The sequence below is a fragment of the Aptenodytes forsteri genome, unplaced genomic scaffold, assembly GCF_000699145.1.
Source record: "Aptenodytes forsteri isolate BGI_AS27 unplaced genomic scaffold, ASM69914v1 Scaffold96, whole genome shotgun sequence".
Lineage (NCBI taxonomy): Eukaryota > Metazoa > Chordata > Aves > Sphenisciformes > Spheniscidae > Aptenodytes > Aptenodytes forsteri.
In genome coordinates this window covers 2,818,692-2,841,121 of record NW_008795029.1, presented here as the reverse complement: position 1 = coordinate 2,841,121, position 22,430 = coordinate 2,818,692, and the positions used below count along the sequence as shown (strand labels likewise).

At 37.1% G+C, this 22,430-nt stretch overlaps 1 protein-coding gene across 1 annotated transcript in view; it reads right to left on the bottom strand.

Moving 5' to 3' along the window:
• The window catches only part of ATP11A (ATPase phospholipid transporting 11A), a 121,595-nt gene that overhangs the window by 42,628 nt on the left and 56,537 nt on the right, over positions 1 to 22,430 (bottom strand). The window contains exons 3-9 of the mRNA XM_009276143.2: positions 15,690 to 15,779; positions 14,503 to 14,583; positions 10,886 to 10,993; positions 6,890 to 7,018; positions 6,307 to 6,410; positions 3,408 to 3,458; positions 1,389 to 1,453 (exon numbers count right to left, since the gene is read on the bottom strand). Coding sequence (XP_009274418.1) covers positions 1,389 to 1,453; positions 3,408 to 3,458; positions 6,307 to 6,410; positions 6,890 to 7,018; positions 10,886 to 10,993; positions 14,503 to 14,583; positions 15,690 to 15,779 — 628 coding nt within the window. The remainder of the gene's footprint in view (positions 1 to 1,388; positions 1,454 to 3,407; positions 3,459 to 6,306; positions 6,411 to 6,889; positions 7,019 to 10,885; positions 10,994 to 14,502; positions 14,584 to 15,689; positions 15,780 to 22,430) is intronic.

Genomic DNA, 22,430 nt, shown 5'->3' with positions numbered 1-22,430 from the left:
AATTTCTAACATGTTGCTATGTATCAAAGCCAAACCAAAGCTGGGTTTTGAATAAATCCCTTGTGTTTGTAAGTTCTTTTTGGCGCCTTAATTTTAGAATCTAAGTCATACATTGTAAAAGAAAATCCAGACAGGGCTAAACTACAGGATACATCCAAGAAGAATAAAAGGCAGCCATCAATTTTCTTGCTTCAGGAAAATTTAATAATTCGTGAAAAGAGTGATCTTTTAATATTACCAATTTTCTGTTGATAACACAGATTGAGACACTAAACTTCAGAAGATCAAATACAACAACTAAAAGAAGCTGTAGACCAGAAGGTGGATTTAAAGTACTTATTAAACCAGCACACCTGTACATTGCTAAAATAAAATAATTTAGGATATGGATTGTGCTGGGGTAATGGCAAACACTGCATGTGTTAGGCAGACCAGAAACAACCACTCATATTAGGAACATTTCTGCCCGATACACAAGTTAACAGAAATACGAAAACCATCCTCTGAAGTTTACAGAAATACTTACTACAAACTAATTATATTAATTCATGTATTTCAGATTACATTTAAAAGCAAAGAGAACAAGTTTAAATTAATATATACTTTTTACACTCTTTTTGAAGAAGTTGCACGATTTTGGTATTTTAGGCTAAGTAGTTCATGGCTATCTACGATCTTCTTTCTTGGGCATACGGAACTTGTATATGATAGAGGATGACTTGGATCCTTGTCCCTTTTGTCACCAGCAAAGAGTGGCTCGTTACAACAGAACTACTACTGCCACTAGGCTTTCTTGAATTTCCAAAAAACATATCTCAGCTTGTGCTTCCTACTTCTGCTAAAATAGTCAAAATTTTCCATGGAATGAAGACAGTTCATACACACAAAATACACTGGCTAACAGAAAGTCTAATTTTGATCAGGAACTGTTTAAGTGGATTTTTTTTTTCATCAGTCATATTTATATCTGATTGGGGTACCTGTCTGTTTTGACAAATGAGCAAAACAGATTTAAAATTTTTCGACAGGCTCATTAACTGCTTTGGGACAACAACATTAATTCACAGTGCTTGTTCAAGAGCCATATATTTACATGAAGAGTTGAGTCATCTTCACTAATCCTTGAAGACTAAGCTATAAAATCCCCCTCCCAAAAATCTCTATAGTCATTGTACATCATTAATAGTTACTTTACTGCAATGAGAGCAATAGTACACCTTATAAAAAAGTTGTAAATCAAGTGGAGCAATAGTATACCTTATAAAAAAGTTGGAAATCAAGTGATTCAATAGAAATCATATGCTCAGTAGTAACTGTAGGGTTATAACCTTGTTAAATGTTTTCTTATTACTTCAGGGTCCATTTAAATAATCAATAGAAATATTTACCAAAGATTTTTTCTGTATTCTTTAAAGTGGCTCCTCTAAGAAGCAGATTTTCGGATCCTAATGGCCTGCAAAAGATAAGGATTACAAAATATAAACATTTAGAGAAACAGTAGACCTTAGTGGAAGCCACGTGAAACAGGAAATTAAGTTTTACTCAAATATTTTTATTTTGTGTAACAAAATAAATAGGCATATTTAAAGCTTTTAAGTGAAAGTTAAAAATATACATATAGATGCCTAAAATTAAGCTCATAATTTCACAATTCAAGTCTTAAACCAATGCATCTAAAAACCACATATATAGGTACCGAAATAAAGACTCATCATCCTAATCGTAAGGTGCTTATTTTTAAAAATACTGATTCAAGTCTTTTTTAGGCTTATATAAACTATAGTGTCCTGCATGTTATAATTACTTATTAAGGACAATACATTCTTCCATCTTATTTTAAGTATAAATGGCATATAAGGTATTGTTTGATACTTACTGTATGCATTTCAAAGCATAAAGATGAATATAGGTAAAATAATTTACTGAGGAGTAGGGGAATTAATTTAAGGATCCCCATGCAGTTTAAAATAATATTTTGGAGCACGATATGTAATACAAATCACCATATGAGTGCAAAACCAAGGACGACTTTATAGACAGACACCACGCAGAATTGTCAGACTCTATCCATACATCAACGGAAAAAAAAACAAGAAGTAAGTTCAGTATTTCTGAATGTTATTCAAAGTGTTCCTGTGGTATGAAACCCCCAAAACTCAAGAAACTCTAAACAAACAAAAACCCCAGGGCCACAACTCTGATGTAAAAACCTGAGACTAGTTCTATTTAAACCAGTGATGTTGTATGAATGATTTGGATTATAAGACATTATACCCCAATATAGTAAAAACCACCAATTGCTCTAATAGTGCTATCCAAGGAATACAAGTCTTAATGCCACAGATTTTCTTCTCGTGTTATACACAGATCAATCTACTGCTGTTGAGACTAAAAAGGTATTTTCTGCTTATTTTCCTTTCTTCTCCCACCCAAGTTCATTTCCAACCAACTTTATTAGTCAAAAGAATCTTTAAAGTGAAAGAAGCAAAAAAGACAGTTTTCATAGCAGATTGTGATAGAAAATCACGTATCTACAGACACATTGAGGTTAGGAAGGCCCTTAGCCAGAATGGAGTAACTTCCCACATGCTGGGGTCTAGGACATCACCTGAGCGAGAAGCCTTTCCCTCCTATTGCTTTGCCTCTTTGTGGCAAGGACCTGAACAAAATCAGGTACAGCAAGTCTCTTCCTTGCTGGTAGACAGAAGATCCTAGGCAGAAAAGACAGGAAGACTCGTGCCTCTTTTGTACTGCTTCATTTTTCTTCTCTATTTGCTGGACAAGGAATGTCCTGGGCTACAGACTGCTCCTTGAGCAGAAAACACCGTGCTCCCTTCGGGATGAAACCTATTTGCATGGGAGGCAGACCCTTCTAGCTGCCAGACCCAGGGTAACAGATTGCCGTCTCCTGTCATACAAAATGCATTTCCCTGGATGTTGCCTTCCTGAACACACACAACATCGTGGACATTTTAGACAAATGTACAAACACCCTTAGTAAGACTAAACATGGTATTTGGCATGTTCAAACTCTTCAATTTCTAAGAAGAAAAATGAGAGAAATACACAAGTGGTACTATTCATATTGTTTAGTGCACTGCTGAGACCCCATGCTAATGGGGCAGTATTGTAGTGTCAAAATCCTATCAACATCATTTAAAAACTAAATACATGTCAAATAAAAATTGAAGTTGAATAAAGACATAAAAATATAAAATAAATCTATCTGATTAAAAGATGAAATATTTATGATATATGAAATAACAGTCTGGATACTTCAAAGAGAAAAATGTTCTATCAATAAGACAAGGCAGCACAATGTTGGTGAACCAAAGGTAATTCTCATTATTGATACTTATTCAACCCTGAAAATGTTTAAATGTGTAGAAACTCCGGATTTTCCCTACCTCGCAGTAGGCTCATTCCTATCATGGTAAACATTTATTCGACCAACAAATCTGCAAGGGAAAAACACAATTAGTTTAACAGCACTACTAATTTGTGTATTCTTATGCATATAATGTCCCAATATTTCAGTTTTTTTAATGTACATTACAAGGACATACAATTCTCTCTATATATAGATATATATACCACTCATACATATATAAAAACAAAGCAAATTACTCTCATTTTTAAAAATATGTGAGAATAGATTATTTGAGAAATATTTTCTAGAAAGTATTTATTACAGTGAGCAGTTTCCAACTGAACACGCTCTGATTATCCAGAACACAAACAAGAACTTAGAGATACATATGGTTATATTTAAAACATGTAAATAAAAAAAATTCACAGAACAGTAAATCAATGTAAAGTTTGTGTATAAAAAGATATGAGAGATTACAAAATTAGGAAAAAATCTTATAAGCAGACCCATTAGCAAGAAATAACAAGAAATCTTATTCTCTAAACCACCTGAGGTAAGCCAGTGTAATTACTACCCTTTACAAAACCTAAAACCTACAACTGAGTTAAAACCAAACCAAAACAAAAGCATAAACCAATAAGCAATTTTCCCTCTGAATATCTCTAAGTACATTTTTTCTGCATGGGGTGGGTTGACCCTGGATAGCAACTAAGCACCCACGAGCCTCTTGCTCATTCCCTCCCCAGCAAGACAGGGGAGAGAATCGGAAGAGCAAAAGCAAGTTAACGACAGTTTAATAAGTGAAGGAAAAAAAACCCCAAGTGACACAAAGGCAACCACTCACCACCTCCCATAAGCAGACCGATGCCCAGCCAGTCTCCAAGCAACAGCTACTTTGGAAAGACTACCCCCCCCAGTTTGATTGCTGAGCATGGCATTATATGGCACAGAATATCCCTCTGGTCAACTGAGGTCAGCCATCCTGGCTGTGTCCACCCCCAGCCTCTTGCCCACCCCCAGCTTACTTGCTGGAAGGGCAGAGTGAGAAACAGAGAAAGCCTTGACACTGTGCGAGCACTTTTCAGCAATAGCTGAAACACTGGTGTTTTATTAACACTGTTTCAGTCACAAATCAAAAACACTACACCACATGGGCTGCTATGAAGAAAATTTACTCCATTCCAGCCAGACCCAGTACACTGTATTTGCAATACCACTGTCCAAATGGGTAACCTCAGATCAAAAGGGATTAAGCCAGACATTAGCATTCTGGATGGCAGAGGAAACTGTGGGGAGCTGGTGGGTCTGTTACCCTGAAAGGGAACCTCTCAGGCTCAGAGGAGCGGCGACCTGTCTGCTGAGAGAATATACAACACATGTAAAGACACTGTACAGTTTGTTATGATGCATCATGATGTAAAATGACCATGTGCCTCTGGAAAGAAAGATTCGCCACTGTGGTCTGTTGAGAGGTAAAGTGCCAAGTAAAAATTAGCAGAGATAGCAGCTGTCTACCAATAAGCGTTCTCATTATTCGTGTGTCAACAGTCGTCCCAACAAATTCCACCATCTATAATAGCGTGAGCTTCAACTTCCAACCATTCACTTTGTGAGCCACGTATTTAAAAAAGGATCGAGCCATTTATGGAATCAGTTTTCTAAAGAATCTGTTCTCTTGCAGATTTCTAGACCAGTTCCTTGGTCACTGAGATCAGGGAAAAGAGACACCTCCACACCTCAGAAATAAGCAATGTTTTCTCTGCATCTTCCAACAGTATTTGCTGACAAGAGAGTGCATTTTAGTCTGTCGCCATACTGTTTTCTGTGTATTATTTCAGCTATTTTTGCTGTGGCAGGAAGAAAAAGTGTTGCTTCAATGGTATGTGGCTTTTTGTCTTTCACTATTAAGAAAGAAATCTATAAAGAGGCATCTAAATATTCACCATTAAGTTTAGTGAAATTTTGTACAGTACTTTTGTAAAATATTGAGTATTGTATGACTTTAAACATTGCTAAAAAACTTTAGAGGTTTTTCTTCACGTTCTGGATGCTTAGTTTTTAAATGTCTTACTAATTATGATGGCTTCATATTATCATTAGCTAATATCTCAAAGCACGTGGGGTGAGGTTCATCGTTAACAATAGCAGATGTAAACGTATATTTCATATATTTCATATTTCAAATAGACTTGAGAATTTAAAATTTTTCTGGCCGACTTCTTGTCAGATCTGATTAGATTGGCACTGGTTTTACCTTCTAATGCGGCTGATGAAGAGCTCATACTAGGAGTGGAAGTGTTCGCCATTTTCGTGTTGTTCCCTTGTGCTTGTATTGTTAGTATTACCTTCAACCTGTAGTTTCTTTGCAGGAATCTTTTTAAGCCACTTGACCATTTTGTGAGGGTTACTTTAGTTAAAACTAGCTAATACAATCCGTAAATCCACTTAACCAGGCACACATAAACTGCAATACTTCACAATACGCTGAAAGTAAAGGAATGGGTGAGGGTGCCACTGGCAACCTCGGTTATAGAGCACCCCCTCTTCCCCCGGAGACTCCTCGTGAACTGTATGTGACGTGGGACACTGACATACAGACCGAGTAAGGGTGCCAGTGTCATGAAATACATTAAATATTAGTAAAGCTTAATTTCTTTCTCATTTTTAGATTAAAAAAAATAGAAATAGACATTCTAAAATTTTCGTCATACACCCCAGCGGATTGTCTTGTGCACCCTGCTTTGGAGACCACTGCCCCAGAGCAGACCAGTGAACTACCTGCAGGAAAGGAGCACAGATGGAAAACTAACCTGACTTCAGGCTCACTCTGGGGCCCACTCTAACCAGCCAGATGCAGCCAGTATCTTTTCATTATGATATTCTTATAATTTATTGTTAGGATACCTTAAATGAAACAGGTAAGACTTATTTCTTACTTATAAAGGTCAGGCTGAGGTTGTTCACATTCAATGGTAGCATGTAGCGCATCAATTTCTTGTTCATTGTGAAATGCCTTTGTATCTTGAACAGCATAGTAAGTCTGGAATGAATAAAAAGGTGTAAACAAAATTTAAAAAGGACAGATATACAAGAAATTAATCTGCACATATACTTCAGTTCAGCATGAAATAGATTTAGTAACTTTTACATAAGAGCTCATAGTTCAAATAAGATGCACCTTTAAATACTCCTAATTGGTCCTCTTCTTACATTATATGCAAGTACCTGGCAGTGTACTCACAAATCAGATCACCGTGAAAGCATTTAAGTACAAAAAAGTTCGTGCATTATCTCTGTAATCTGCCTATACTGGACACAGACAAAATCACAAATAAATAAGTTTTAAAACTTTCCATAAAATAATGATATTCTAAGAGAAATGAAGTCAACTGGTAGAAACGTAAGTTACGCAAGTTAGTGCATCTGCTCACACATATAAGCATGAAATCGTATTGTGATCTGTGTAAAAAATTAAATGCAAACTTTGCCTTAAAAAGAAAATGTAGAACATTTAATTACTTTATGACTGGATTCACCATCCAAACTAGCTGTTGTAACAAAACATGTTCCATCTCCTCTACTACTTGATAGAAATATTAAGTCACATGGGAATGTTTCATCTTCTTTTACCATTACAATATCTCCAACCTAAGGAAAAAACACAACAAAATAAAATGCATTTATCATTTATGTAGCAGCCCAAATTTCAGATTTCAAACCCAAAACCTAGGTTCACTCAAATAACTTGAAAATTCATCAATTTTTATTCACACCAGGATTTTACCACAGGAGTAAAGAACTACAGAAATATCTCTGAAAAACTGAATTAGAACTTGTGGAATGACTGAGGTCTACTGTGTACTACCTTTCCTCTCAGGATAGTAAGACAGTACTTGCAAAATGGTTAAGTTTTGCAACATTATTTGAGAGATGGAAGATGCTATCCTTTTTTTAAGACTAAAGACAACAAAACATTGTTTCAAAAACAGCTGGAGATGTGAGCTACTCTCGGTGGCTCTTGAGGATAAGCATGTAGCTCTGAATATTATAATTAGAGATAGCTAAAAAAGCTATGAATTCCAAGTCTGCCAATGAAAACAGGATACATTTTCAGCAGAATTTATGACTAGAAGTCCATCCTATTTTTATCCATGTTTAAAGGTGAGCAAATTAATTTTTATTCATGCAAACATAGGTAATATCTTACAGCATGTTAGAGTGTCACAGAACAGCCAACCAACTAGAAATTCAAAATATTACTGTAAACCATTCATTTGAGGAAAACAGCCTTTGATACATTTTTCCAGGTAATCTTTCACAAAGGAATATAAAAAATTAACAAATGGCAAAGATATACTACGTTTTAAGAATATCAAAGTTTCAATAAAAATCCCATCAAAATATGTAATTTTTGCAATTTTTCATGTAGCTCAACATCTGTTCAATATACTTTTATGTCATAATTCATTCTCATAAGATTCAGCTTAATCATTGTTCTCATGATACACTTACAAAGCTAAATTATAATATCCTTAGCAATTGGCAGGAGTCAGTTAATTCTAGTTAAGCGAAATAGCCTGATAACAATCAGAAGTAGTAACATCTAAAAATAAAATTGTGACAGCTTAGATAAGATTTACTAACATGTATTGAAGAACTAGGATGTTGATAATAAATGAGATTTAACTTCTTGTAGACATGAAAAAGGCTTTTTTTTTTCAACCAATAGCAATGAAAAACTGCAGACTGTACATATGGGCATAGGAGAATGCAAGGTGCTAAGCATACCTGCAACAATCAGGTATGAAAATTAACAGAAACTTCAATAAGAAATTTTCCATCTTTTGTGTAAACGATGGCGTCTCTTTGAAAATCACAACTTCTAGTGCAGCAGTAGAGCTGTACGGTTTACTGATTTTCTGTCTCTGAACAAAAATTAGAGACGTATTAAAACAGCATAATGACAATTGGCTACTCCATTTCTAGGGGAAAAAAAGCTGCACTTTTAACCAATAATAAAAAGTTTTGGGCTGTTCAAATTTAGGAAGGGAATAATTTCCTCATGTACTTCCTTTTGATTAAATGACTTCTCACGTATCATTCTGCAGACCCAGGGAAGTGAAGATACGTAGTGAGACAGTGAAGGGGTAGGTTTGGAACCGGAGGCAGTGAATGTCTTGGCTGGAGCCAGCCTGAACAATACAGAGCCTACATCCCAAAGAGCAGTGGGCCCTGACACTTACTGCTCAAGTTGCCTTATCCTTCCAAGATGTGTCTTCAAGCGAACCTGCCTTTTTGCCACAAAAGCATTAATTATGAAAGACGGTGACATGATAAATTATAATAAAGCCCTCAAAGTGAGAACTTTACCAAAACCAGACAAAACACTGTTAGGAAATTATCTTGAATAAACTGTTAGGTGACAGAGAATCCACCTATTCTTAGAACAAACCGTAAGAACACCACGTAACTATTTTGATTTTACTAGCTCTCTCTACCACTGAAAACAACATTAATTTAATGATCAGCGACCTAAACCACAGCGATATTACTGCAAGTTTAATCATCTCTACAGATACCATAAAAGGAAAGTCAGAATTCTTCAGAACATTGAATCTGGCCAGAAAGTTGGGAGGCCAGTTTAGTGAACAAACCCCTCCTGACAGTGAAGTGTCACTACAAGAACAAGCATGAGAAAAAATGCCCACTGTGTCTAGAGTTTTTTAAGTTGCCACTGAAAACATTTACACATCAGAAAGTGAGTTTTTAGGTCCAACTCAAAGACAAAAGAGTCCTCTTACTTTTGATTTTCACAGATCATAGTGCTGAATGTTCCTTATTATTTATTAAATAATCTAGCAAGATTCTCTCTGTAAGCCATGGCATACAAGTCACCCTGCAAAGCCACGAGCAATCTACGATACAACAGCCTATTAAAACAGAATAATCTAAACAATTTGCAAAAGAAAAAAGGCAGGAATAAGAAAAAAAAACAAAGCAATTAAAAATACAAGCAAAGAGCATCATCTTCATAAAATCTAAAAGATGTTCTGACAACATTTGCCACTCTGTCAGCTACAGACGCAGAGGACAGAGCCAGGCTCTTCAGTGGTGCCCAGTGACAGAAGAAATGGGCATGACCTGAAACATGGGAGGGTCCATCTCATTTTCACTGTGAGGGTGAGTGAACACTGACACAGGTTGCCCAGGGAGGCTGTGGAGTCTCCCTCCTTGGAGATACTCAAAACCTGCCTGGATATGGTCCTGGGCAACCAGCTCTTGGTGGCCCTGCCTGAGCTGGGGGGTTGGACCAGATGCCCTCCAGAGGTGCCTGCCAACCTCAACCAGTCTGTGATTCTGTGAAAAAGAAACCTCATCTTTTAGCAATTCTCTTTTCCCTTTCTTTAATCAAACGTCCACAGGCTTTAGGTGCAGAAGGGTCTACCTTCATACGATCTAGTCTGTTTTCTTGCATAATACAGGTCAGAGAATTTTACCCATTTACCCACACATACAGATATCCCTTTCCATGCAAATATTTCCTATGCCTGGCTCTCCTATCACTTAGTTGCTCAAAATACAATCTCTGAAAGGCAAAGAATAGGGGAGAAATTGAGAAAACATGGGCAATAGATTAATTAATGGAATACAAATTCCAGTTACGTGGTACTTGATTTATTTTTATTTGGAATATTTAACTGTTTAATTACACACATGGAATACTCAGCATGTGATGTCTTAATTTTTTTTATTACCGGGAAGCCCTAGGCAGAAGCTATCACACTCAAAGGGAAGGTCACAGCAGAAAGGCTGTGAACACTGTAGAGCTATTTATGCCCAAACAAGGCAGCGCAGAAAAAGATATCCCTAACAAAGATATTAGAAATAAGGAAATTCCAAACAAATATCTATCAAATTTGCTGAGTTCTAAACAGAATAATGATGAAAAGTTAATCCCCTCACATTAAAAAAAAAAAAAAAAAGGCAGCAGCAATTAATTTCTGAAATTAACCTTCAAAATACCAGGAAGGGAATATAGCAGCATTCAGAAGGCCAATGAAGAGACTGTGATTTGATGGGTAATGAAGAAAGTATTCTGAATGTGTTGTATATATATGTATGCATATATATGTATTGTATACATAGGACAAATCGGTAGTGTTGACTATCATAATCAGGCTTAAATAAATTATTAATGTGCATAACGACAGAGGACCGAAAATGGAGAAAAGACAAAAGACAAATCATGAGTGAAATTCCAAGTTAAAAAATGGAAAATGAAAGAAACAGTTATGAGAGGAGTTAATAAAGCAAAGATAAAGCAGAAACATACCTAGCTTCTAAAAATACTTTATTCAGAGGCATTAAATTAAAAATTAGTATATTGTAGGTCTAATCTCCATTAAATTTAATAAATGCTACAACATCATCACACTACATTTCTGTATAATTTGTTTTACAAGAAGTGTGAAGTAAAGCCTGACTCCTAAAATCTGTTAAGTCATAGTTACTTACTCTCAATTTTCGGCTTTGCTTTCTAACCAGTTTACCATGTTGAATGAAATGAACAGGGCATTGGTTCATTGCATTGTCAGCTTTATGTCGAAGCCAATCTTCATAACCCTAGAAAACAGTGAAATGGAATGACGCAGTGATGCACATTTGGCTATAAGGACACAGAACAGCTCTAACTTGCAACACAAATTTTAAAAATTATTCTTGATCAAGATAAAGAAAAAAAAGAAAAAACATTCTCACTAGAACAAATGAAATTGTGATACACGTCAGTAATACAGTCATGTTGGACATATATGAAAAAGAGCATTCACGGTTACAATTAGTCAACTAAATTATATACTTTAATGAAGACATTTTGATGAATAGGGATGTTTACGATATGTAGAATAATTTCTGGTGTTTAAGTGATCATCTCTTGCTGATGCTCTATTGACTCTTGAGTAAGTGCAAAGTACTTATAGCAGCGGTTGCTGAGATGATAAAAGTGTAGAAAATATATTTTGGAAGACTGGGACTCCATATCGAAAGATGATAAAGTGACGACATGACTGAAGGTGGTCATATCTCCTGATATTCATACAATTATGTCTATTTTTTTAACCCTATATACAATATATATAGTCCAGAAGAATTTTGTTTCAAGAGACTTTGCAGAGGAACCTATTTTGATTGCTCAATTATCCTCTGAACTTGTGTTTTATACAAACAGACAAAGTAAAGGACAGGGAACCTGCAACTTTCCATTCAAAAGGTCCTGCTGTGGGATAAAGATTGGGACTGACAAAGACACCAGTGGTTAAGAGATGGAAAGTATCACTTGTATTCCATAGCGTTTTTACATCTAACTCTCTTGAGCGCATTTGAAAACTCAGTGTAGAACAAAAGTATCACTACCCTGGATGCTCTCAGAGACAATCTGGGAACTCATGGAGTCTTTATAACTTTAGTGTAATATACACTAGTTGTCGGGAGGAAGACTCGGGGAGATAGAGAGAACTGCAGCCCTAGGCACAGCATGTCATAATCCAGGCCTTGATAGACCACTACCAAACTACAGTAAGACTCTACAAGTGTAACATTTAAAATCTTAAGAGTGGGAAAGCCACACCTAAAATACTAGCTATTGTATGTATCACAACTTTTGCTCACCAGCAAGAGCTGAATTCTAGCATAGAATATACTCAATTGTGTATAGTTAGCACTGTAAAGAAATGGAAACATGGCTCTTCATAGTTTCTTTGAAAACTAATGAAGGAAAAGTCTGCATTTAGCATAAAGCCTGTGAAGGTAATCAGTCACCCTATTAAGGGACAATCAAAATTACCCTCTGGTACAGGGTCTGGCTGGGACAGAGTTAACTTTCTTCACAGCAGCCCATATGCTGCCGTGCTTTGTACTTGGGGCTAAAACAGCGTTGGTTACATCCCAGTGCTTTGGCTATTGCTGAACAGTGCTTGTACAGCATCAAGGCTTTCTCTCCAACCTCCCTCCCACGCCAAAAAAAGGCCAGTAGGCTGGTAGTGGGCAAGAGGCTGGGAGGGGACATTGCCTGGATGGTAGACCCAAAGTGACCAAGGGGATATTCCACACCGTATGACATTGTGCTCAGCCAGAAAAGCTCAGGGAAAGCAGGCAGAAGGGGTTGGTTTGTGGCAATGGCATTTGTCCTCCTAAGCAAGTGTTACATGTGTCTTCCAGGAAGTAGCTGGACATCTGCCTGCCGATGGGAAGCAGTGAATGAATCTCTTATTTTGCCTGACTTGTGCGCATAGCTGTTGCTTTCCCTATCAGAGAGTCACTAACATGACACACGAGTCTTTTCACCTTCCCTCTATATCCTTCCCATTCCACAGGAGAGAGGAGTGAGCAAGAGGCTGGGTGGGTGTTTGGCTGCTGGCCAGGGTCAACCCACCACACCCTCATTTTTGTTAGTCATTGTTTTAATCATCATAGTCCATCATAGGTACGTAAGAAATACAGACACAAGTTTTGAGCTAAAATGAGGACCACTCTGACCTAGAAACTTTCTTGATGTTTAACTACCTCATGGAACTTTTTTCCCCAAAAGACAGAACATTTTTTCTGAAGTATGACATGAGAGATCTTTCTTATGCCCATGAAAAGGGCTAACTCCTTTGAGTGGCCCAGCAAAAGATGCTGAACGTCAAGGTACTTGCACAAATTTTCCTTTCACATTCACATCCCATTCACTGAAATGAAGAAAAAAAAAGGCTGGTGTCTGGACCCAGAGATACAGTGAAGACTGAACCATGAAAGGGAACTCACTGTGCCACTGAGTTCTTACCCTAATAGCCGTCCTGCAGGAACAATGATCGTTAAATTGGATTGAAGGCAAAAAGCCAAACACATAGCAGAACCACTGTAAAGACCATTATTTGCAACTATTACTTCAGGAGCTCAGATTTTTAGAAACTACTCTGTGGCTATGGTGAGATGGTACAGTGAATGCAGAAGAGTGTTGTAGGCACTGAATGCAAAGTACTGCTTATAAACTCACTTGTTAGTTCAAATTTAGTAAAATTTTTTATGAATTAACTTTGCACTAACAAGGTTTATGCCGGATCAGGTATCCTCTGTCCTCCTGCAGCTGGCCTGAAACTCACGAAGTCAACAAATTCAGCCCTGGTTAAATCAACAGAAGGGCAATCATAAGCTCACTCCTGATTCATTCCTGATCCAGACCAAATTTGTAGTATCAGAAGCTCCGATAACATGCAGATCTGATAACAATATCCCCATATGAATTAAAACATTCTATATTCATCTGAGATTCCACTAATTTCAATAAGATCCCATACACATTTAAGTGCTCATGTCAACTGTAGCACTGCAGCATTAGAGCAGCAGGTGAAAAATTACCTTAATCTTTTCCTTTTGGTAGTACTAACTTGAAAGTGAAATAGCAAACCTGTACAATTCCATACCTGTATTATGCCATTCTATTTCAACAGAAGAACTTTTATTAGGAACTTTTATAGTCAGTGATGTGGCAAGAACTGATTTAAAAAAAAAATACTTCCATTTCATGGATTAATTTTCACAGTAAAAATGAGAGAATACTGTCTGTTCAAAACTAATCGGTAGAAAGCACTGCAGCGATCGTTATGAACTGTAGAGCATAATCAACATATACTGAAGACTTGAACCAAAATAATTTTTATTATCTGTTCATACTGTAAAGGCTAAGGAAATCTCAAAGGTAAGAGCAGATTTATCTTATAGGCTTTTGTAGTTCTTATTAATTTTCAGTCATTATGGAAAAACATAATAGGGTGTGGACAGTTATTTAGAAACAAACAAAAAGTCGAAGTGTGCTGAGTAAACACAAGAATGTAAATGATTCCTTAGAACACAAAGACATCAAAATTATAAAATAATTTAGAAGACTCTGTTGAATTAGTGAGACATCATCATGTAGCAACCAATTCTACTTAAACTACAGAAACAAAATAAAATTACTCTGTCAAAGTTCATCGCAATCATTCTTCAGGCACTGCCCTAAGACAGTCCAAAACAAAAAGGCAGGGAAAATTGAAATGCAAAACAATAACAATGTTCTTTTTAGTTATACTTTTGCTCACTGAACTACTCACCTGTTTGATAGCTGTTACGGTGATGACAAATAAAAGCGGAAGCCCACTTGTAACTGGACTAGTAGGTGTATCAATAATTAACTGCAACAAAAGGGACAAAGATTTTCTGGTTATATTTTTGCGAATGTAAGTAGTCAATTTTCCAAGCAAGATGTTTCGAGTAATCTTTTCAGCAATATGTTACAAAGCATCAAGGAACTTTAATAAAAAAGAACAGTACTTTAATACAAACTTTGAAAAATAACTATATGCTATAATAAGATACAATACTAGATTTAAATCACATTATCATTCAGATGTTAATACCTAGTAAAAATATTTGCTTGCCAGAGTTTAAGTAAGTACCAGACTGGAAAGCTGCAGCTTTGGAGGCAAAATTACTGAGCAGCGTTAGAAATTAGCATAGCGTTATTTTCACATGTTATACAATACAGCGGTTCTTATGCATGGTAGGAGTAAATCCTGAAACACTGAGCTGTGGCGTCTGCAATTATAAAAGAGGTAAGACTTTATAGAGGGAGTTCCGATAATAACAAAACCGCTCTTGGGAACCTGCACAGCTTTTCTTTCTGCACAATCTGGTGTACAAAGTAATACAGCTTTTTACTTAACTTAGTAAGATTTTTATTGTTTAACACATTAAAATGGTAGCAAAATGTTCAGAATGAAGACACCTAGAAAGCAGCAAACTAGTTATCTGAGGTAATAATTACAAAAACAAATATTTATATACCACCCTAAGCAAGCACTGTATAAGCATCTATATTCTGGTTTCTCTACAGGAACAGTTGGAAAATTTCTGCCAAGGCGTCATTGTTATAAAAAATACAATATTTAGGCAAAACTAATAAAAGTTTATCGTCTACCTAATTTATAACTTTACTGATCCTGATCTGGATGTTTATTACAAAATAAGAATAAAAAATTACACTCATTCTTATCAATTTTATCAAGAGATGTCTTGCCATCAAACCAGTGATGGTGTCAATTTCTCTGTAGGTTAGATTCACATCTACAACCTGAAAATGAAATAAAACTCCTTTTGTCACATCATGAATGTAAAAGGCTATCCAAGCTCAACCATTTACCTCCCCAGTCTTCAAAACCAGTGGTTTTTTAAACCTTTTTCAACTCCTTGGTTTTTTAGGAAGAGTCCAGAAATTTATTAAACAATGGGGATAGCTTACCTGAACAAGGAAAATTATAAGAAAATAGAAGTTAGCTATTCTTCTGAATTGCTCAAACAAATTTTTCGGTACAAAGTTCCAAAACGTGTACTGAAAACAAATGCACAGATGATCAGTGTTTGTGAGAGAAGAATTATTCACATTCCATGTTCTAAAATCAAATTCATAATTCACAATTCAAGATTAAACTAAACAAAAAATGGTAGTATTTCTGTAATTTTGTTTAATAATTTACTGAAATGAAATCTTAAATTGGCAATCATGTATTCTTGGAATCATATCAATTGCCTCAGGATTTTCTGAACTGTGATAATATTGGTACTAGGAACTGAAATCATTTTTGACTAGCAACAATACTCATTCAGAGATTTAGTTATAGAACAGTTCAGTTAAGTCAAAGCATTTTAAAAACATCCTAGTCACTTCTAACACCACTTTTAATTCACTTCCATTTTGCACACATGACTTGAGGAGGTAGGTGGCACTCTGAGAGTTAACTATTCAGTCATAGCAAGTTGACCAAATAAGAGTTGTCAGCCCCTCTTCTCTTCCTTGGCTGGGACACAAGCATACTCCTCAAAATAAACCATAGCACTGAATAAGAATATATGGCTGCATATTTCTCTACTGATCTTACAAATTATCTAAAATTTAATAAAATTATATAAGAAACAGTACATAGAAGCGCAAACAGAAAATGCAAAAACTTCAAAGGAAAAAAAAAATCATATAAAAGTGAGAGAAAAAGGACCTTGTCATCTAGTCCCTTCCTCTGCCATGCATCAATTTCAAATATAGTCTTTTTACACAGCTCATTTTGTACATCAAAAAAAATTTGCAAGGATTGCTTATTGGAACGCATGTAAAAATGTCAGCTAAAACTGTGAAAAGGTGTGAGAAATGGCTTGAGAAAACTAACATTGTATCATCTTATTATCCAAATTATCATTTGACACATAATAAAATGACAACTCCAATGTACTTTCATTTCAAAGGAGAGGGGTTAAGAAGCCCCTCCTAATTATTTGCTCTGCTACAAATGTGCCTTGTCTCTTGGCAGATTGCACTGATACTTGCTGATACGCAAATTATGCCATGAGTTATATACCTTCCGAATTTGGCCCCGAAAGCAAAGACAGCCAGAGCTCTAGAAGGAAAATACCTCTATTCCACCCGCAGATGAAAAGGATCCCCAAGAAGCATGCCTTAGTTCTACGTGAAACCCCTACTATGCAGTCATCTTTTTAGTTGTTTGGGGTTAAAGCCTGGACATGTGTAGGACATAGGAATGGAATGTTCTTTTTCTATCATGTGCCAAAAAAATCAGTATCTATTCTAAATATGCCCTAAGTAAACACTTATCCTGCTTAATAGTTACCTCAATATTAAATCACCTGTGAGCAAGCCAAAACTCAGGCAGGCATACATGCAACAGCTGGAAAGTCAAGTGCTCTCATCTTGTAATCAGAATACTTTTCATCAGACTGGAATGCTGCTTGCACTGCCCACTATCCAGCTACTTGCTTCAGAATTTCAAAACAGAACTAGTTAGACTTGATTATTTTTCCTTGCACAAGTCCCAATCATTCAAAGCTGCTGTTGTGATATGTGACAATATAGATTCTATTCTAGAATCATTAAGGTTGGAAAAGACCTCTAAGATCATCTTACTATCATTAGATGACAGTAAGTTTTTATTTTCATCATTAACTTTGATTATCAAGCAAATTATCTCTGTTTTCTAATCTCATGCATTTATTTATGAATTTCTGCCTGCTGAGAAGGGAAAATGAATAAAGGTTTCAGTGAAAAACTTTTGTTTACATTTTTCTGTTTAGCTCTTTTGACAGAACAAGTGTTTTTTCCATGTTACAGGGTTTTTTTGACTGTTAAATTCTGATGATTTATACAAGCTCCCCCAAAGACCATTCATAAAATAGAAGTGTAATCCCTTAAGCAATAACTTCCTGTTTAAATCTCCTAGACTGTTATTTGACTAAATGTGTGGCAACAGCATATTGTTGTCAGACTAGATATTTAAAACACCTGATTGAAGAAGTCAAGTAAATTAGTTAAACAACAACCTGTAAAAAGATTGAATGTTCATCTTTACCCTTAGTATCTGATCCTCCTCATACTCCAACCTTAGTTGGCTGCTTTCCCTGTGAAGCAGTGGTCTTTCCTGCAGCTCCACCTTTGGTCAGAAACTCCCTTACCTAAATAAATTTGAACAGCCTGGGAGCAGATCACTTTTATGGTCTGAGAGGTGTTACTTAAAATGGATGCTTCTTTAACACAGAGAACTTCTTAAAACTTTATTTTCAATCAACCTGACAGACTTTTGGCACGTTACTACACTGCGTTTCAGACATACAAAGTACATTTTTATTCTGCCCATTCTTCTTCAAAGGAGGAGTAACAATTTTTGAAGGAGTTCAGGCAGGAAAGACAGACCACTAAGATGTCTACACAGACCTCCCCCTGCCCCAGCCTTCAGTAGCTCACAACAGTATCTACAAAAGGATGATTAATGTTTAACCACCATAATTACTCCCAGGAGAAACAACAGGGAGTTGTCTGATTTATCTCATGACTACATTCAAGGCAGTTTCTCTACCCTAGTTAGGCAGGAACAAAATAAAAATCTTTGAAGAAAAGACATTAAAAATGAAGATATTAAATACATCAGATCCCTGTGCCCAGATAGAGAGTTAATACCATCTCTCTTCTTCAGACAATCTCTAGTCATGCTCTTTGTAGACTCTGAAAAGCAGTTTATGTATATTTAACTACCTTTTTTCACTATAACTCACTTGAAGGAAATAAGGTTATCCAAATAGTTAGATACTTGAAGCTTTTAAGTTGGGGAAGGCTTAACTGATCTTTTTCAATTGCTGCAAAAGACTTTGAGGCCAGAGCACTTACACGCCTTTTGCATACAGGAGATAATGTCAGCCAGCAAGTAGTAGAGTTACATATTCATCCAAGAGATGAACACATTGTGCGAACAGATGCATCTGAAGCACGGTGCAAGGAACTGTAAAATCAGTCTGTCTAGAGTCAAAACAGCATAACTCAAGTAGATTTTTTTCCCATTTATAATCGTAATAGCACCTGCAGTGCTGGTGTATTTCTGTAATCATGCGCTTGGACTACTTATGCACACCTCCGCAGTATTCCCGCTCATGCACCTGCTCCACCTCACCAATGCCTGCATCCTCTTCGTGAATGCCGTGTTGCTTCCAGCTCCAACACCTCCTTGTTAGAGCCAGTCCCATGAATTCAAAAATATAAAATAGGCTCGTCTTAACAATGGTTTAATTTTTTTTAAATACTGTATTTTGACCTTTTCATTTGATAGCTGTATGTCAGAATTTTGGCTCACATTTCAAGCTTCTCTTTCCATCCTAAGAGGCAGATATTTTCTTAAAAGGAGAGTTTCTTAAGTAATCACTTGACATCAAAAGCTGGAGCCGTAAGAAAAAAGCACTCCATATTGCATTATTGAGTTCTGTCAACACCTCAGTTTCTTACAGCTTACTTGTTTTAAATAGTCACCATCTCTTCTAACCTGCTCTGATTTCACTCCTTTCCCAATGTTTCTCATAGATGCTTAAAACTATTCTGACAAAAGTATCTACTATGTTGCTTCAGCCCTGGTTTGTAGACATCTCACTATGCTGATTCTCATCCCTTCTGCAAAGTAGAATGCATCTTGAGGATAATAAATTCAGGGAAGAACAGATAAAAGCTGAACAAGAATCTCACAGTCAATTCTTTAAGTTTTTCAATGTTTTTCTTTTAACAGATCAAGACACATACACAAAACTTGAACATGTCCATAGTGACTTTAGTATTTTTAACATACAGATTTTTATAGTACCTATCAATTACCTAGAGACAATACATTCTTAAAGCTGCCAGCTTAACAACTGGACTGTAAGTATATGTATATATATGAACATAATATATTATATATAATAAATTGCATATTATTATACTGTTAAAACAAAGTAAGTATTACATACAGTTATCCCCCTTCAACAGAACAGCTGAAAAAGGTCTGATCAGAGGTTTGACAACTTCTTTAAAGTTAGTTTTTTTTCTAAAAATGTTACTAGGTTTTTTTTTTAAACACAATTTGTGAAAGTCCAACAGAGCAGAGAACTGGCAGAGAAACTATAGTAAAGGGTGTGAAAAATGGAAATCAATAATTAGCTGAAATCCTAAGAACTGAGTCAAGAGTATGGCTTGTCTATCTCAAGTGACTTGCTTATAACCACATAGGAAGTTTGTAGCAGAACTGATCTATGATCTACCATGTATTAAATCAGTCTCAACTCTAACTTCTTCAAGCAAAAAACCTCAGACTTCTGTGCTGATATACAACTCAATTAAATTGGAATAGTAACATGCACAAAATTTTGAAGAGCACTTTGCAATGTTTAGGACAATTCAGAATGAACATAGAAATACACAGTTAACTATATTTTAATGAAAGTATTAACATGCACGCCACCTGCAGAGTGTTTTTCACTCCATTGAGGGAAAGACTCCTGTTTCTCCACACCACGTGATGTAGGGTGGTTCACATCACATGGGTCATGGTAAGCTCTGTTCCATGTAGGGCTTTTGCATGTGACTAAGAGCCACCTGTACACTACAGAGTGCAAAAATGAAACTGATTTGGGAAATCAGTTCAAATGGTGCCTACACATTTGAATGAACAAGCATACAGATTGTGTCATGGTTCCTTAAAAAAATAGTTGCTGGTAAAACAGGATTTCTATGACAAAGAAACATATCATGGAATCATAGAATAGTTTGGGTTGGAAGGGACCTCTAAAGGTCATCTAATCCAACACCCCCTGCCGTGGGCAGGGACATCTTCAACTAGATCAGGTTGCTCAGAGCCCCGTCCAACCTGACCTTGAATGTTTCCAGGGATGGGGCAGTGCTTCACCACCCTCAGCGTAAAAAATTTCTTCCTTAGATCTAGTCTAAATCTACCTCCCTTTAGTTTAAAGCCATTCCCCCTTGTCCTGTCGCAACAGGCCCTGCTAAAAAGTTTGCCACCATCTTTTTTATAAGCCCCCTTTATGTACTGAAAGGCTGCAATAAGGTCTCCCTGAAGCCTTCTCTTCTCTAGGCTGAACAACCCCAACTCTCTCAGCCTTTCTTCAGAGGAGAGGTGTTCCATCCCCCTGATCATTTTTGTGGCCCTCTTCTGGACCCGCTCCAACAGGTCCGTGGTCCTTCTGATGCTGAGGGCTCCAGAGCTGGACGCAGTACTCCAGGTGGGGTCTCACCAGAGCAGAGTAGAGGGGCAGAATCCCCTCCCTGGACCTGCTGGCCACGCTTCTTGTGATGTAGCCCAGGATACAGTTGGCCTTCTGGGCTGCGAGCGCACATTGTTGGCTCACGTCCAGCTTTTAATCCACAATCTTTAGTAGTCCTTGTTCAGCAACTCTCAATCTCATCAAATAGGGGCTATATCTCCAGGAACTCCTCTGACAAAGGCATCCCCCAGCATCTAGAAGATTGTCCAATTAAAATTTAAAAAAAAAAAAAAACACCAAACAAACTTACAGCAAGGATGACTGACTAAAGATAGAAGTCACTGAGAGCATTAGGAAAAGAGAAGAAAGAGTGCAAGAGTGTGTGTGGGAGTGAGCAAGCTTCACTTTCTCATATGTAAAGTGAGGAGAACTATACCTGTCCTCCCTGGTGTTGGGTTTGGACCAGCTTGCTTTCCTTCCTTTCTTCCACTTCTCTTTTGCTGCATGCAGACTCCACACTGACATGAAAAACTTAACTTAAAAGCTCTGTTTGGGGCAGTACCAGCAGAGAATAGAAGACCGCTGTTAACCCTGGGCTGAGTCAGGGGAAGGGTAGATGGCTCCTCCTGGGAACAGAAGGGAGGTTGCAGAGAGCCTTTGCCCTGGAAATCCCACACCGAGCAGGATCATCAAGAGCTAACAGCTCTTCCTTGCTCTCTCTAGACACTGGCAGTTGTCCACAGAAGGAAACTGCATTATCGTGCCTGGAAGGAGAACTGCATGCTCATGCACAGCTATTGCTATCGCTGAACTGGCACCAGACAGATACCAATTGATTCAGAAACATTTGAGATTGACTACCAATCAAGCCCCTTTACTCTTCTTCATTACTACCAGCTCCTGCCTCTTTGGCATGGCTGGCCAAACCTGACTATTTAACCCTTGCAGCATTGGATCTGACCTTCTGCTTCAGGCAATATGGCTGTGAGTCAGTGGATTACCTGGGCGCAAGCTGGGAGCTCCATGTTACAGCTGCTACAGCTGTGGATCAGTATGTCCACACTAAAAGGCACACACAACATTCCCTGCATTGGTACCTGTCCCATATGCATTTGTGTCTACGCATCCTCTCTGTCCCCACATGGCATGCTACACAAATATTTATCAGCTTCACAAACACACAACCATGCTGGTTCACACTATGGGCTTTGGATGCTTTTTTGACTTTCAAATATCATTGCTTAGGGCTGTGTTTGAACTCCTCAACTTGAAACTGTTACGTTATGGCCCTAGAGAGGCCAGACAAATCCTTCCAGTTATGAAGCATCACCTTGGAGATGTGTGGGACAGCCTAGGTCTCCTCTGGGTTCCAAGTGGCTCATCTTGGTGGAGGCATTTTAATATTTCCTTAAGCTTCAGTATTAACGTTTCTTCTAAACGTGGCAACAAAATGAGAAATTAG